Source organism: Eleutherodactylus coqui, unplaced genomic scaffold, assembly GCF_035609145.1.
Source record: "Eleutherodactylus coqui strain aEleCoq1 unplaced genomic scaffold, aEleCoq1.hap1 HAP1_SCAFFOLD_53, whole genome shotgun sequence".
NCBI lineage: Eukaryota > Metazoa > Chordata > Amphibia > Anura > Eleutherodactylidae > Eleutherodactylus > Eleutherodactylus coqui.
The window spans coordinates 704,623-722,432 of record NW_027101708.1 but is presented as its reverse complement, the minus strand read 5'-3'; the positions used below and the strand labels follow the sequence as shown (position 1 = coordinate 722,432).

General features: G+C 42.4%; 1 protein-coding gene across 2 annotated transcripts in view; it reads right to left on the bottom strand.

Moving 5' to 3' along the window:
* Window positions 1–2,814: 2,814 nt before the first annotated feature.
* Window positions 2,815–17,810, bottom strand: part of LOC136590900 (mycocerosic acid synthase-like polyketide synthase) — a 121,451-nt gene continuing 106,455 nt past the window's right edge. The window contains exon 9 of one of the 2 annotated variants that reach the window (XM_066588421.1): window positions 2,815–11,364. In XM_066588421.1, coding sequence (XP_066444518.1) covers window positions 5,917–11,364 — 5,448 coding nt within the window. In that variant the 3' untranslated portion in view covers window positions 2,815–5,916. The remainder of the gene's footprint in view (window positions 11,365–17,810) is intronic. The other variant, XM_066588422.1, reaches the window with a different exon arrangement.

Here is a 17,810-nt window from a genome sequence, read left to right as displayed (position 1 = left end):
GCAACACAGTGCAGGGGACAGCAGGAGAAGACGCGGCTGTGCCCTGGCAGCTGAAGAGCGGTGAGTACCTATTTTTTTTACTATTTTAAAAGGCTTTTCAGGGAAGGGCTTATGAAGCCCTTCCCTGCAAAGCCACTAACAGCTGCCAGGGCTCAGCAGGGACTTCTGCCGCTGTCCCCAGCTCTGTAGCGCTGCTGAGCTATCAGCAGCTGGGGATTTAAAATCCCCTCCTGCTTGTAGCTCTGATTCTGATTGGCTAAAGCAATTCAGCCAACCACAATCAGAGCTACCAGCAGGCAGGGATTTTAAATCCCCGGCTGCTGATAGCTCAGAACTACAGAGCCTGGGACAGCGCTAGAAGTCGCGGCTGAGCCCTGGCAGCTGAAGGGAGGTGAGAATTGTTTTTTTGTTTTTTTTTTGCACTATTTTAAATGGCTCTTCAGGGAAGGGCTTATGAAGCCATTGACAGGATGCCGGCAGCAGGATTCTCTACCGCAGCTGTCATGTGTGACAGCTGCGGTTGAGAATTGAAGAATTCCTTTTGCTGCATCTGGCACAGATGTGGCAGATGTAGCAGCAGGGAATTCTTTTAACTAGCGGGGGTGAAGGATACATCTGCCGCATACGGCAGATGTGTTCTTCATGCCCGCGGGGGTCACAGCAGCGGCGGAGAGGTAAGTTTTTTTTTATTCTTTTTTTGTTTTGCACTAAAATGTTTCTTTTTCAGGGAAAGGCTTATATGTAAAGCCCTTCCCTGGAAAAGAATGCAGGGCACCGGCAGAGCATTGTTTTCAACGGAGCTGCCGGCAGCAGCTGCGGCTCCATTGACAACAAGCACACAGCTGTGTTCACGCGTGCTTTTGCTCGTACCTAGGTGCGGACGTATGTACGCACCAAAACACGCTCGTCTGAACGCACCCTAAAGGTATAACTTATGCTAATCATTTTAGTTGTAGCCTAATATGTATTCTTATTAGTTTTGAAAGTATACACATTTCCTGTGATGTAATTTATGATATATAAACCCCATGCAAATTTGAATAAACACACAAATTCTCCTTACAGTGTGCATGTGACGTGCAGGTACCAGAGCTGTTTGTGATGTGCGTATAGCAGACTTGTGTATGTGTGACATGCTTGTAACAGAGCTGCTTGTGTGTGATGTGCATGTAGCAGAGCTATTATCTATCAAACAGCCTAGTGGCGCAATGATGGTGACATCATCACAGGCCCTAAACCAGCAGGTCCTAAAATAGCAGCTGTATGCTTACTACTCCAACCCTTTTCAATATACCATATTAGTAAGTGTGTGTGGCAGAGCTGTGTGTGTTTGACATTGCAACACCAGCAACACTGGTACTAGAATATCCTAATAATTACAAATAACGTTTATAATATGCAGAGCGATTTTCTTTTCATTTATTATGTAGTGAGCCCCTCCAGTATATATGTTAGTTTGTATTACCTTGCTTAGTTATTACTTTCTATTTGAAACTCCTGGCCACCTCCTCCTTAGATGGTCACGTGATCTCAATTTTGACCAGCGCAGGTTTAGTTGGGGTTATATCTTCAGTTTCTAGTCAGTTGCACAGCCTGTGTAATTCTGTTACATGGACCCTACCACAGAAACTGCCTAGAGGGGAATGTAGACACTCCCCCAACACAGTTACTGATGTACTGATGATGTCACACAGTTATAATAGAGTAGATCACAGCTCATCCTCCTGACTTATGGTCAGTAGTTTATCTTAGGTGAATATATGTTACCGATGGTAATGGCAGTGTTGCAGAGATGGTCATGTAATGATGTGCTGATGCATCATGGGATTGATGTGAAAGTGAAAACAACATCAAGATGGTGCCTGATAAGCATTAGACAGGTAGCTGCACTGCATGGAAGTGGCTGCAGTACATAGAGGAGACCTCCAGAGTGCGACAGGCAATGAGGTGAGAGCAGGGATAGAGAAATGAGCTGTCCTCAAAGTCGCCCTTTCAATATATCTTCTTGGCACGAGACAGTCCCCAGAGTGCATGGTGTTATATTACTATATGTGCCTATATTGGTAGAGTATGATACTTGTACTTCACGCCACTTTGGGAGGGGTGAATGATAATGAATGAAGTGATTTTCTTTTTCAGAATTGTAATTTACACAGTGGTGTCACATTATTATAACCACTACCTATAATTCCATGTTATTTCTTCTTTTTTCCTTTATTTTCTACATTGAAGATTCACATTTGAGACATGAAAACTATGAAGGAACACTTATGCAATTAAGTAGTAAACAAAAAAAGTCTTAAACCAGATTGGGTTTTATATTTTACATTCTTCAAAAGTAGCCTCCTTTTGATTTGATAATAATTTTGCACACTCTGACAATTCTGTCATTCAGCTTCATGAGATAGTCACCTGGAATGGTTTTCAGTTAGCAGACATGCCTTGTTGAACTAATTTGTGGAATTTCTCGTCTTTTTCATGTGGTTTAGCCCATCAGTTTTGTTGTGCAGAGGTCAGGTTGGTACACAGTTTCATACAGTGTTTAGCTCTATTAAACTATTGTTTTAATCCACATTATGGCAAAAACCACTCAACTCGATAAAGAGAAATGACAGTCCATCATTACTTTTAGACATGAAGGTTAATTGGTCCAGCAAATTTCAAGAGCATTGGTGGTACCCTCAAATGCTTTTATGAAAATAATCCAATGCTACGATGGAACTGGCTCTCATGAGGACTGTGCCAGGAAAGGAAAGAAAGACCAACAGTTAACTCTGCTGCAGAGAAGTTCATTATAGTTACCAGTCTCAGAAACAGTAAATTACCAGCACCTCAGTTTAGAGTTCACACAAATGCTTCACAGAGTGCAGAGTAGACGCATCTTACATCAGTTGTTCTAAGGAGATTGCGAGAATCAGGCCCAGAGGTGTGATGGTGTGGGGGTGCTTTGCTGGTGACACTGTTGTTGATTTATTCAAATTTCAAGACACACTTAAAAGAATCATTCGGTAGCGACATATTATGCCATTTTTTTGCACTTAGTGGAAACACCATTTGACAGGTCAATGACCCCAAAAAGCCCTCTAGGCTATGTAAGGGTTATTTAACCAAGAAGGAGAATGCTGCATCAGATGACATGGCCTCTACAATCGCCCAAACTAAACCCTACTGAGGTGGTTTGGGAAGAGTTGGACTGCGGAGCGAAGGGAAAGCAGCCAACTAATGTTCAATATCTGTTGGAACTACTTCAAGACTGTTGAAAAACCATTCCAGGTGACAACTTAATGAAACTGATTGACAGTGTACAAAGCTATCATAAAAGTAAAGGTAGGCTACTAAAAAAAAAAAAAAAACATCAAATGAAAAGATGTGTCCAAACTTTTGACTAGTACTGTAGATCACTTTGAAAAGATTAATTTTCATGTTGACATTAAAGAGGCTTTTGTTATTAATTTCTTTAAAAAGTAATTCATTATGAATTTATGTTATTACACAATACAAACTTTAAAAAAGTCCAAGAAGAGTGCTTTTAATAAACAGTTTATATATTTGTAGTTAATTTACATTAATAATTATCATCATAGTACATGGAATAGGCATACAAGTAATTCTTCCAATCTACTATAGGTTTTTCTCTCATTGTGTAAGGGTTATGTCAAACTTGCAATATTATAATGTGAAAGGGTCTGTGCAATAGAAATGGTTTAAGTGAATGTCCTAAGAGAATGGGATAGGTAGCTAACCATATACTTTAAAGGGGTTAATGAGTCAGTTATTTTTAATGATTGTTAATGGAGTTTAGTATTTAAATAAGTGGGCAGCGGCATTCAGATCAAGGTGAAAAAGGCTGTTGAAAGCTGAAACGTGTTCTTCCTCTGCCTGTCTGACCATATGAAGCACAATAAAATATAAAGCAAAGAATATACTCTATGTGTCCATATTCCCGTATATCTACTTTCACTGACTATAGGTGTGTCCATATTACTGACACTTTATATTATATTTTGGAATACTCTTATTATAAATAACTAACACTATAATAGAGAGGGCAAACAGAAGAAAATGTCTCTGCATATTAGAAATGTTATACACCTATTTAACGAGAAAAATCTAAGTCATAGGTAAAAATGCCTAAGAGGGGAAATTAACCCCTTCATGACATGGCCTATTTTGGGCTTAAGGACGCAACAATTTTTGGCGGATTTTCTTCTCCGTTTATCAAAAGTCATAACTTTTTTATTTTTCCGTCGACGTGACCATATGGGGGCTTGATTTTTGCGTGGCAAACTGTAGTTTTTATCGGTGCCACTTTTGGGTACATTAATTATATTGTAAAACTTTTATTTATTTTTTTTTAATGATAGCAGGGAGAGAAAACGCATCAATTCTGCCATAAATTTTTTTTAAAAATTTTTTTACAGCGTTAATCATGCAGCATAAAGGAGACATTCCATTTTTTCTGCGGACCGGTACGGTTACAACGCTACCAAAATTCTTACATTTTTTTTAGGTTTTCCCACTTTTCTGCAATAAAAACCCTTTTTCTTGGAAATCTTTTTTTTTTTTCTAAATTGCTGCATTCAAAGTCCTGTAACTTTTTTATTTTTTGATGTACGGCACTCTATGAGGGTTTATTTTTTGCGAGACGAGCTGTAGATTTTATTGGGGTACATACAGCTTTGGGGTACATTCGGCTTTTTTGATCACATTTTAATTGCGTTTTTAGTGAGGTAAAATGCTAAAAATTAGCACTTTGCCTCAGTTTTTTAGCGTTTTTTTTTAGCGTTTTTTTCCGTGCACAGTCAAAAGCATGTGCAACCTATTGTACGCGTCGTTACGGATGCGACAATACCAAATATGTGGGATTTTTTTTTTTTTACCTTTTTTTATGCTAATCTGAGAAAAAGTATAAAAAAAAGGTTTTTTTACTCTTTTTTTACATTTTTTAAAAATTCTTTTTTTAATCTTTGTTTTTTTTACACCGTTTGTTTCCCTCTGAGGGACTTTAACCACTGCCCTGGTTATCGCTGTCATAAGGCATGGCAGAGCTACTGCTCTGCCATGCCTTATCGCTTGTACAGCGATTATAGGCATAGGCAATACAGGACACCAGTGTCTGGCATCCAGTTGCCATGGTGACAGGCCGGGCTCTCGCGATGACATCGCGAGAGCCGGCTGGAGACACAGAGGGAGCGCGATCCCTCTGTGAACTCTTTCCCTGCCGCGATCTACTTAGATCGCGGCAGGGAAGGGGTTAACAGCAGGGGGCGCATCTCTGATGCCCCCCCGCTGTTGCAGCGGGACGCCGGCTGTGACTGACAGCCGGCTCCCGCTGCGGGATAGCGCGAGATCATATGTGATCCCGCGCTATCTCCAGGACGTTAGTTTACGTCCTGTTGCGGGAAGTACCAGGCTGCCAGGACGTAAACTTACGCCCTGCAGCGGGAAGGGGTTAATACTGTTGTGCCTAAAAGTGTGTGAACGATTCCGAAGGTTCACTTTAAATTACTGAATCCACCTTTGCTCTAGTGCGCCCTCCATGGCTACTGTTCTTACTCCAATTTCAAGGAATCCAAGACACCACAGATTCCAGTAACATTTTCAATGTTTATTCATTCCATCATTAAAAACCTTTTAATTTTGGCCATATATGACATTTTTCAAGACAACGGCTGGATGTCACTGAAACGTTGTAAAGGATGTATTTTTAAGAATAAAGTGAAAAAATATACTGGACATTTTATTGAAATATATGGATCCTTGGATTTCTTCAAATTGAAGTAGTACTGCGGTGAACTGGAAGGCTACTCCTAGTTATATGGTTATTAAAGACTGGAGAAATCATTCACATCCATGTACTGTACTCAATTCAAATCACATGTGATGCTTTTATTTTCCATATCACAGTTTTGTTTCCTATATTATTTCTCTTTCAAGCTCATTAGGGTCACAGTCGACTTCTTTCAGCATTGATACCAGCCAAGAGATTGTTGTATTTGGATCCAAAATGTTGACCACAGGTATTCTAATGTTCTTATCTCGGAAGATGCGATTCTGCATTGTCATAGCGACCATGGAATCAACACCCAGAGAACTGAGAAGAGTATTCATGGTGATATCACTAGCACTCACGCCAGTCTGCTCACTAACTACTAGCAAAATGTAATCTTCAGGTTTTTCACACTTTATTTGGGTGGATTGTCTCACCTTCTGTGTTTCTTCCAAGTTTTCTTTTACATCCAACAAAACATTGTGAAACCTTTTCTTCAGCCCCGGGGTGTAAGAAACCAGATTATTCTTCATGGCTTTAAAATCAAATTTTGCAATTGTTTGGTGGGTATTGTTTATTAAAAGACAATTCTTTAGATGAACTCGTATTTCTTCTGCATTTAATAGTAGGATTCCTTTTGCTTTTAAGAGTTCATGAATTTTGTGCTGGTTGAGTAATACCCCAAGATTGAGGGCACCCCAACTGATCGACTGTCCACAAAGACCCAGATTTCTTCTGTAGTGACAGAACACGTCTAAGAAAGAGTTGGCAGCAGCATAACTTGCTTGCCCTGAATTTCCAACAGATGAAACAAAAGATGAATAACAAACAAAATAGTCAAGTTTAATGTTTTTAGTAGCATGGTGAAGATTCACAGCTCCATCTACTTTTGGACTCAGGACTTTCTCAAACAAGAGCAAGTTTAGGTTCTGCAGAATCCCATCATGAAAAACAGCAGCGCTGTGAAAGATACCTCTGATTGGAATTCTTGGAAATATTTTTTGGATGGAATCTATGGCCTTTATGACTTCAGTATAGTTAGTTATGTTACATTGCAGGGTGACTATCTTTGTGTTTTCTTTTTCAACCTCAGCTATTTGTTGCACCATTTCAAGAGTGGGATTTCGTCTGGATAAAATGACAACGTTGTCACCACCATTCTGTAGAATGAATTTCACAGTTTCAAACCCAAGACCAGTCAGACCACCTGTGACTATATAAACACCACAGTGCTGAAAAAGCTTTTGAGCAGATGAGGACCCAGAAATCTTTGAGGTTATACTATTGCCTAACTTAAGGAGAGGTAAGGCCTGAACTGTTGAGTAGCTGCACAGTGTATTCTTCCTTTCAGATGTATTGCATTGTGGTTGGGCGATAGACTCCAGAATATTGATTTCAGATGGTATAGAATATAGCCATTTGTGTAAGTCACTTGCAAACAGCTGTAGATAGGATTTCTGAAGCACAACATCAAAATCAAGTACATGAACATGGATGTCTTGCCTAGTGTAAAGTATCACATTTTTGATAGTTTTCTGGTTTGATAGCATAATGACATATTTAAGAAGAGGTAGTTCAGTGAGTACGTCTCTAGATATACCTTCAGCTGTGGGAAGAACTACCATAGCAACACACAGTTTGTCATTTATCATATTCCCATTGGATATGACAACTTCCCAGCCTGCTGGTTCTGCTGTTTTGCATAAAACTCTGCATAAAATGGACTTTGCATCTGATGTCACTATTGCCAGTTGTGGTTTATTTTTTGCACATGGTAGTTGGTGATGTAATATTTCCCAGGCTAAAACAAAGAAGGAGATACAGGGAGACTTTCTTAATACAGCTGCTTCCTTAACCAAGTAGCAAACATTCTCGGGAACCCTTATTTTGGAGGCTGCAACAACTGGATAACATACGGCAACTCCATCTCCAACTTGAATTTCTTTGACATCTTTTCCAACTGCGGTAACAATTCCAGCAAAATCCAGAGCAATGAGCTCATGCTTTTCACTTGTTGTCCAATACAAAGCACTTCCATATTTCCAACTTGAAAGGCTCACAGGAAAATAATCATCAGTATGGGCACAAATTTTGTCAATATTAATCTCTATTTCGTTGCCCTTTAATTCAGAAAATGTGGAATTTGTAAGTTCGGCAGAAACGTCCCTTATTTTGTAGGGATCTGAGGTGTGCAGGGTAAAATGATCAGGATGCTGTAAAGATTCTATTTGCTGTGTTTTCTTTTCAGTGTCAATGGGAATTATTTCATTGGTATAAATAAAACCATCATTAATCCAGATCTCTGGATGGTCCTCTGGATTATAATTTAGGAGAACCTTGGCTAGGGCTGCAGCATCTTGGGGACTTGAGGAGCTAACGTCAATAAGCTGAAATGTTATGTCTGGCATTTCAATTACACAAGCTCTTGTCATTCCAACAAAAGCAAATCCAGGGTTGATGTGATCCACTGTGCCTTCAACAGTTCTGAAGGTCACCGTCCGGATAGTAGGCTTGGGGCTTATTTGCCTCACTGATAAAATTAACTGGCGATAGACATCACAACACTTTGCTAGGTATTGGGGGAGATTGCCTAGAGATTGCTCAGTAGGTTTGTGGACTCCCCACATAAACACAATATCTTTGCAGTTACTGTTAAAGAGCTTTTCTGCCTGTAGATCTGAATCCCAGCTGTTGAAAGTTATGTAGCTCAGTCCATTTTGGATATATTTTGATAATTGTTCGCCAACTCCAAGATTATCAGAATAAACCAATATATTTGACTTGTTTTCTTGTATGTCTCTGCTTTCAGAAGATTGCGTCCATTTAACTTGGAAAAAAGTTTTCTCTTGTTTGTTTGCCGTTTGATTCAGAAACGCCATTTTAGCACTTTTTATTTCTACTAAAAGGGAACCATTGTTATCTACAAAGCATCCACATAATTCAACGTACGTCTGGGTTGTTCTTATTGTCTTTATGTAGATGATCATTTCATCTTGAAGAGGCTGTAGAATCATCAAGCTTCCTATGGATGAAAGGAAGACCACTGTAGAGTCCTTGGTACAAGTTCCCACGCAAGCTGCCACTTGTAGGAAACAATCTAAAATGACTGGATGTATGTGGTACTCGTACATTGTTTCTTTGACATCTTCACTCACTTTTACTCTGGCAATCCCTTCTTTGAGATCTTTTCCATAATAAACATCGCCCAACTGTCTGTAAATCTTCCCATGTTTAAATCCAATTGAAAAGAGATGGTCATAAAAACTCTGTTGAGAGAAAATAGTAGAACATCTTTGGAAGATCTGTTCAGTTGAGATTCGTTTGCTCGTGTCTAGAGCTCGGTTAGTTGTTTCTATTTTCCCAGTTGCCAAAACATGAGATGTTAGAGCTTCAGAATGAATTATTTGATATTCTTGTTTCCGATGTAGTTTGACATTAAGGTCTACTGAATCTTGATTGAGAACACAGGGGCTAGAAAACATTACACTGATTTCCAAAGAACTTAAAGGCACTTTAGGTTTGAAGCTGATAGCTGCCACGGCCAATCCAAGTTCAACGTAGAGTGCACCTGGAATAAGGACGGATCCCATGTTTTTGTGTTCATAGATAAAGGATGTATTGTTTTTTGATATTTTACACCTGAACTCAGTGAAATCTTCACTCATGCTGTGGATTAATGGGTGGTTGGGACTTAATGCGGTTTGGTTTCCCTGTCTGATTTTTTCAAATTGAATATCTTGCTTGATGTGATCAAACCTGTATCTTGGAATTGTGGATGGAGCAGATTTATAGGCTTCAAATATATTACACCAGTTAGGATTGTATCCATGTGCAAAAAGTGCAATCAGCATAGAAAAAATGGTCTCATACTCTTTTTGGGGCTGGATAACAGATAATACTGTTGTCTTGGCTCCTAATGTTTCAATTATGCTCCTTTGTAATGTTCTACGAGGACCGATTTCAAGAAAGAAGACATTTTCTTTATCTCTAGCTGAAGCTTCTACAGCTTGCTGAAAGGCAACTGGTTCAGAAATATTTTTAGCCCAGTAATCGCCAGTGGTGAAATCTCCTTTGGATGCAGGTTTTCCTGTCACTGTTGAAAGAATATCAATTTCCATATTTTGTTCTTGTAAATCCCTCAGCATCTCTTTTACCTCATTCAGTATTGGATCCATCATGGGGCTGTGGTATGCAGCACTGACATCAAGTAGATGGAGAAATATATCATTTGAAATGTAATCTTTGGTCAGTTTTTCCTTGAGCTGGTCTATTGTTTCACCATCTCCAGAAACTGTGCAGGAAGTAGGACTGTTATAAGCAGCAATGCAAACATTTCCCTTGTAAGATACAATTATTTTTGACAATTCCGTAACTTTAATATTTCCAACCACCAACATTTTCCCTCCAGTAACTCTGCATTGCAGTGTGCTTCTGTAATAAATGACTTTGACAGCATCTTCTAGTGAGAGAATTCCAGAACAATGTGCTGCTGCAACTTCTCCAACTGAGTGTCCGAGGATGCAGTCAGCCCTCACCCCCCAATGTTTCAGTAGAGCCACTAATGACACCTGAACTGTAAAGAGCAGTAACTGGGCTACATCCAGCCTTGAGAAATCATCAAACTCGTTCTGCAACAACTGTACCACAGAAAGTGGAGTGTAGACTCTAATCATCTCATCTATCTCTTCACATTTCTTCCTGAAGACTGGCTCAAGTTCTAGAAATATCTTACACATCCCTTTATAAAGGACCCCATTGCCACACAGCACAAATACAATCTGGGGACTGGATTTAGCTGGAGCAGTGTCTTTTTTCACAATTTGAATTTGTTGGTTTAATTGAGTTAATGAAGAGGCCAAAAATCCTGTTCTGTATTCATGATTTAGATGACTTCTTCTGCAAGCTGCTGTGTAGACCAAGTTCTCCAGAGTTAAGGATGTTGCCTTGCTTAACATTTGTTGAGTATCTTCTATAGAGAGGTGAAGTGATTTTTTAGAGGCTGCAGACAAAATAAAAAGTTCAACCGGTCTTTTTGAATGATATTGAGGATATTTTTGTTTATATTGTTTGACAACGACGTGAGCGTTAGTTCCCCCAAATCCAAAATTATTTATTCCTGCCATTCTTCCAAATTTGCTGTCCTCTTGCCATTTCTCAGGGCAGGTTGGAATTTCTAGATTGGATTCCTCAATGATTTTGATGCCATTTTCCTTAGAATAATGTAGAGATGGAATAATAATTTCATGATGCATCATGAGAAGAACTTTTATCAACCCAGCAACCCCAGAAGCACATTCAGTGTGACCAATGTTCCCTTTAACTGATCCAATCTTCAAAGGCTTCATTCCACTAGAACGCTTTTTTCCAATTATGTTTCCTAAGCTTGCAGCTTCAATTGGGTCACCAATTGGTGTTCCAGTACCGTGAGCTTCAACATACTGGATAGAACATGGATCTATGGTTTTATAGATGTACTGCAATAATTTCTCTTGTTGGTATTGAGATGGTTTGGTTATCGGTGTTATTGACTGACCATCTTGGTTAACTGCACTTTTATAAATTATTCCCCAGATTTTGTTGTAATCTTCTACAGCCTGTAAGATATTTAAAAATTATAGAAATATATAAAATATACAATAACATATGAAATGTACCATACAATGGTATAGCTACTATAATCAAGGTTATCCACATTAGTATGTTAAAGGGGTTGTCCCGTTATTGGAGAACATTGACCCTATACCACCAAGTGTGTTAAAATAACAAAAGCAAAAAAGGTGAAATAGGGGTGGAGCTACCTGAATGGATGAGTGATTGGGAAAAATTATAGGTAGAAAAACTTGCGGAAGATGTGATTCTTCTCTGTCGTTAGGATGGTGGGTCGTGGAAGAAGACATTGTTGTTCAGGTGCAGCCAACTCAATGATAGTTGCACTGGCAGCTCAGACTATTCTGATGGATTATTGAAGAAAAAAATGTGATGGGTGTAGGCTCAACTGACTGAAGTATAAAATTCAGTACAATACAGAAAGTAAGCTCAGCTTCTTTTTCTTTCTTTTTTTAAACCAGCATAGACGCATTATGGGACAACAACCCTTCCTTAGTTACAGCTGGGGATACACCTTGTGTTAGCTGTTAGTATGCGCATGGTGTACCAGCTCTGCCTCTCTGCCTGGTACACCTGAATTTTATATTTCGGTCAGCTGTGCCTACACCCATCACATTTCTTTCTTCACTAATTAAAATAACAAAAAGAGTAGTACTCACCCTTCCTTTGCCTGGGGAATCCAGCGCTGTAGCCCTGTCATTGTCCTGGTGTTTGTGGAGGTGATGTCACAGAAAGTCACCCAAATGCTGCAGCCAATCAGAAGCAGCAGCATAGTCAATCTGAACTGCTGGTATCATGGCATCCAAGATGTGAGTGTTGATGCCATGAGAACAGACTGTCATGCTGCAGCGGCCAGGTGACTTCTTGTAACATTATCTCCACAATAAATGCCTGGAGGACGATATGGCTACAGTGCTGGATAACCATGGCAGGTGAGGGCTAACTTCTGCTCTTTTAACACAGTTGGGGTATAGGAGTAATGTTGTCCAGTAACCAGACAACTTCTTTAAATGGGCCGTGCCTCTTATTTTTTTGAATAATATCTTTGTAATTTAAAAAAAAAGGAAAATCTAATATATTTCGTATTGACATAAGTATTCACACCCTCTGATATGACACTTATAATTTAGCTCTGGGGGCCTCCCATTTCTCTTGATCATCTTTGAGATGTTTCTACACCTTGATTTGAGTCACTTGTGGTAAATTCAGTTGATTGGACATCATTTTATGTTTATATAAGATCTCACAACTCACAATGCATGTCAGAGACAAAACCAAGCTATGAGAGAAGGAAAGAAATTGCCACTGAGCTCAGAGACAGAATTGTATGGAGGCACAGATATGGAGAAGGCTACAATACATTTCTGCTGCACTGAAAGTTCTCAAGAGCCAGCAGCCTTCATTATTCTTACATGGAAGAACAATAGAGATGAGCGAGCACACTCGTCCGAGCTTGATGCTCGTTCGAGTATTAGGCTGCTCGAGATGCTCGTTACTCGAGACAAGCACCACACGGTACTCGAGTCAATTCCATTTCCTTCCCCGCATGTTTAGCGCCATTTTCTAGCCAATAGACATGCAGGGAAGGCATTATAACTTCCTCCTGTGACGTTCCAGCCCTATCCCACCTCCTGCAGTGAGTGGCTCTCAGCGTGAAAGTGCACGCAAACAATTCCATACTTATTTATACCGTTCTGTGTCTGCAGTGAATTAGACTAACAGTGTAGTGCCACAGCCACTGCTACAGGGAAAGTGATATACACTATACAGTCCCTATCCTCTGTGGCAAAAAACCAAAAGCTCCTTCATTGGGCTGCATCTGACCTTGTGCATTTTAACTTGGTGGCTGCTGGGAGTTGTAGTGCTTCCATTTTAGTTGTACGCAGCTAGGCCTGTTTGCAGCCTTCCGTAATATTTTTTTCTGTCTGAAGTGTGCGTTAAAATACCGCTCTCAGCGTGAAAGTGCACGCAAATAATTCCTAGCCTGCAGCTGCGACCTAACTTATTAATACCGTTCTGTGCCTGCAGTGAATTAGACAGCGGTCTCCTGTAAAACAGCACCGTTATATTACCGGGGCCACTGCAAAGTATTTCAGCTCAGCCGCTGTGCAGAGCGTCTCACAATACAATTTCCATTGGTGGGGTTGAGATTGCCGCAGTTACCAGCACTATCCACTGGCTTTAGAGTCTTCTCCCCCTCCACACAGCCTCTATAATCTACAAGTCTCTGCGAGCAGTAAGTTACAGCTAGGTATAAGCGCAACACAGCGGGTTACTTTTTTCTAGTCACAGCATAGACCCTTTGCTATCTACAAGTCTTTGTGTGCGGTGAATTAAGGCCCAGTTGTCAGTGCTGTACAGTGGGATAATTTATTTGGCCCCTGCTCTATTCGTAATCCGCCATGATGAGGGGTAGGGGTAAGGGTCGAGGACGTGGACGCGGACGTCCAAGTGAGGGTGTGGGCACAGGCCGAGTTCCTGGTCCAGGTGAATAACAGCCGTCTGCTGCGGGATTAGGAGAGAGGCAAGTTTCTGGGGCCCCTAGCTTCATATCTCAATTTATGGGTCCACGTGGTAGACCTTTATTACAAACAGAGCAGTGTGAGCAGGTCCTGTCATGGATGGCAGAAAATACATCCAGCAATGTATGGACCACCCAGTCTTCTACGCAGTCCACTACTCCCAGCTTAGGGACTGCTACTGTGAATCCTCTGGCTGCTGCTCCTCCTTCCCCCCAGCTACCTCACTCCATGAAAATGACATATTCTGATGAGCAGGAAGACTCCCAGGAACTGTTCTTGGGTCACTGCCATGAGTGGGAAAAACTGGTTCCTCTCTCATCTGAGGACTTTGTCGTGACCGATACCCAACCTTTGGAAAGTTCCCAGAGTCCGGGTGATGAGGCTGGGGACTTCAGACAACTGTCTCAAGGGCTTTTTGTGGGTAAGGAGGATGATGATGAGACACAGTTGTCTGTCAGTGAGGTAGTAGTAAGGGCAGTAAGACCGAGGGAGGAGCGCCCAGAGGATTCAGAGGAAGAGCAGCTGGACGATGAAGTGACTGACCCCACCTGGTTTGCTAAGCTTACTGGAGTACAGGCTTTCAGAGGGGGAGGCAAGTGCAGCAGCAGGACAGGTTGAAAGAGGCAGTGGAGTGGCCAGGGGTAGAGGCAGGGCCAGAGCAAAGAATCCCCCAACTGTTTCCCAAACCACCCCATCATGGCAAGCCTCCGTGCAGAGGGCTAGGTTTTCAAAGGTGTGGATGTTTTTCAGTGAGAGGGCAGATGACCGACGAACTGTAGTGTGCAACTTGTGTCGCACCAAGATTAGCCAGGGAGCCACCACTACAAGCCTCACCACCACCAGCATGCGCAGGCATATGATGGCCAACCAACCCACAAGGTGGGACGAAGGCTGTTCACCGCTTGCGGGTAACACTACTGCCTCTTCCCCTGTGCCGCAACCTGCCACACAGATCCAATCCCCCTCCCAGGACACAGGCATGAGCGCCTCCTGACCTGCACCCACACCCTCACCTCTACTGTCCTTCACTCCATCTAGCAATGTCTCTCAGCGCAGCGTTCAGCTGTCGCTAACACAAGCATTGGAGCTAAACTCAAGTACGCCGCCACGCACCCACACGCACAAGCTTTAAACGTGCACATTACCAAATTAATCAGCCTGGAGATGCTGCTGTACAGGCTTGTGGAAAGAGAGGCTTTCAAAAACATGATGGCGATGACGGCGGTCCCGCACTACTCAGTCCCCAGTCGCCACTATTTTTCCCGGTGTGCCGTCCCAGCACAAGCACGTCTCTCGCAACATTATACGCACCCTCACCAATACGGTTACTGTGAAGGTTCACTTAATAATGGACATGTGGACAAGTACTGGCGGGCAGGACCACTATATCTCCCTGACGGCACATTGGGTGAATTTGGTGGAGGCTGGGACTGAGTCAGAGCCTGGGACCGCTCACGTCCTACCCACACTCAGAATAGCAGGACCTACCTTGGTGCTGGTATCTGCGGCGGTTTATGCCACCTCCTCCAAACCCTCCCCCTCCTCCTCCTACACAACCTCTACCTCGCAATTAAGAAGTGTGAGCAGCATGTCGCCAGCAGTCGGTAGGGCGCGGCAGCACAGCGGTGGGCAAGCGTCAGCAGGCCGTGCTGAAACTAAACAGCTTAGGTGACAAGAGGCACACGACCCCCGAACTGTTGCAGGGTCTGACAGAGCAGACCGATCTCTGGCTTTCGCCACTGAGCCTCCAACCGGGCATGGTCGTATGTGACAACGGCCGTAACCCGATGGCGGCTCTGCAGCTCGGCAGACTCACACATGCCATGCCTGGCCCACGTCTTCAATTTGGTGGTTCAACGATTTCTGAAAAACTACCCACACTTGTCTGGTCTGCTCGGAAAGGTGCGCCGGATCTGCGCACATTTCCGCAAGTCCACCACGGACGCTGCCACCCTGAGGACCCTGCAACATCAGTTTAATCTGCCAGAGCACTGACTGCTGTGCGATGTGCCCACACGGTGAAATTCTACGCTGCACATGTTGGCCAGGCTATATGAAGAGCGTAGAGCAATAGTGGAATATCAACTCCAACATGGGCGGCAAAGTGGTAGTCAGCCTCCTCAATTCTTTACCAAGGAGTGGGCCTGGATGGCAGATATCTGCCAGGTCCTCGGAAAATTTGAGGAGTCTACCCAGATGGTAAGCGGCGATGCTGCAATCATTAGCGTTACCATCCCTCTGCTATGCCTACTGAGAAGTTTGTTGCAAAGCATAAAGGCTGATGCTTTGCGGTTGGAACAGGAGACGGGGGATGAGAGTATGTCGCTTGATAGCCAGACCACCCTCATGTCTATATCTCAGCGCTTTTTGGAGGAGGGGGAGGGGGAGGAGCCGGGGGAGGAGGAGGAGGAAGAGACTGCTGGGCACACTGCAGAGGGTACCCATGCTGCTTGCCTCTCATTCATTCAGCGTGTATGGGCTGTGGAGGAGGAGGAGGAGGATCCTGAAAATCATCCTCCTAGTGAGGACAGCTATGTCTTGCGTACTGGTACCCTGGCACACAAGGCTGACTTCATGCTAAGCTGCCTTTCTCGTGACCCTCGCGTTAGACGCATTCTGGCCACTACGGATTACTGGGTGCACAACCTTTTGGACCCATGGTATAAGGAGAACCTTTCCACTCTCATTCCCAAAGAGGAAAGGGGTACGAGAGTGATGTTTTAAAAGTATTTATACATTAACATGAACCAATTTTTTTTAACAGGGCTGCCTCCAGGCTCTGTTACAAAGTAAGCAACAGCAAGCTGTATCTTTAAAAAAAATATTTCACCTGCCCTCTCAGTTGAGCAATTTTTCAGGGGTACATTTGTTCTCTTGGTACACTAATTTTTCCGGCCTTTGCCTACACTCATGGTACCCCAATTTTTAAGGGGTTCGCCTATAGTCTTCCTACAGAAATGTTACTGGGGTCTGTCTATACTGTTACTACAGAAATGGTACTGGGGTCTGTCTATACTTCAGCTACAGAAATGTTACTGGGGTCTGCCTATACTTCAGCTACAGAAATGTTACAGGGGTCTGCCTATACTTCAGCTACAGAAATGTTACAGGGGTCTACCTATGCTTCTGCTACATAAATGTTACTGGGGTCAGCCTATACTTCTGCCACATAAATGTTACAGGGGTCTACCTATACTTCAGCTACAGAAATGTTACAGGGGTCTGTCTATACTGTTACTACAGAAATGTTACTGGGGTCTGCCTATACTTCAGCTACATAAATCTTACAGGGGTCTGCCTATACTTCAGCTACAGAAATGTTACTGGGGTCTGCCTATACTTCAGCTACAGAAATGTTACTGGGGTCTGCCTATACTTCAGCTACAGAAATGTTACTGGGGTCTGCCTATACTTCAGCTACAGAAATGTTACAGGGGTCTGCCTATACTTCAGCTACAGAAATGTTACAGGGGTCTGCCTATACTTCAGCTACAGAAATGTTACAGGGGTCTACCTATGCTTCTGCTACATAAATGTTACTGGGGTCAGCCTATACTTCTGCCACATAAATGTTACAGGGGTCTACCTATACTTCTGCCACATAAATGTTGCAGGGGTCTACCTATACTTCAGCTACAGAAATGTTACAGGGGTCTGTCTATACAGTTACTACTGAAATGTTACTGGGGTCTGCCTATACTTCAGCTACAGAAATGTTACAGGGGTCTGCCTATACTTCAGCTACAGAAATGTTACTGGGGTCTGTCTATACTGTTACTACAGAAATGTTACAGGGGTCTGCCTATACTTCAGCTACAGAAATGTTACAGGGGTCTGTCTATACTGTTACTACAGAAATGTTACAGGGGTCTGTCTATACTGTTACTACAGAAATGTTACAGGGGTCTGCC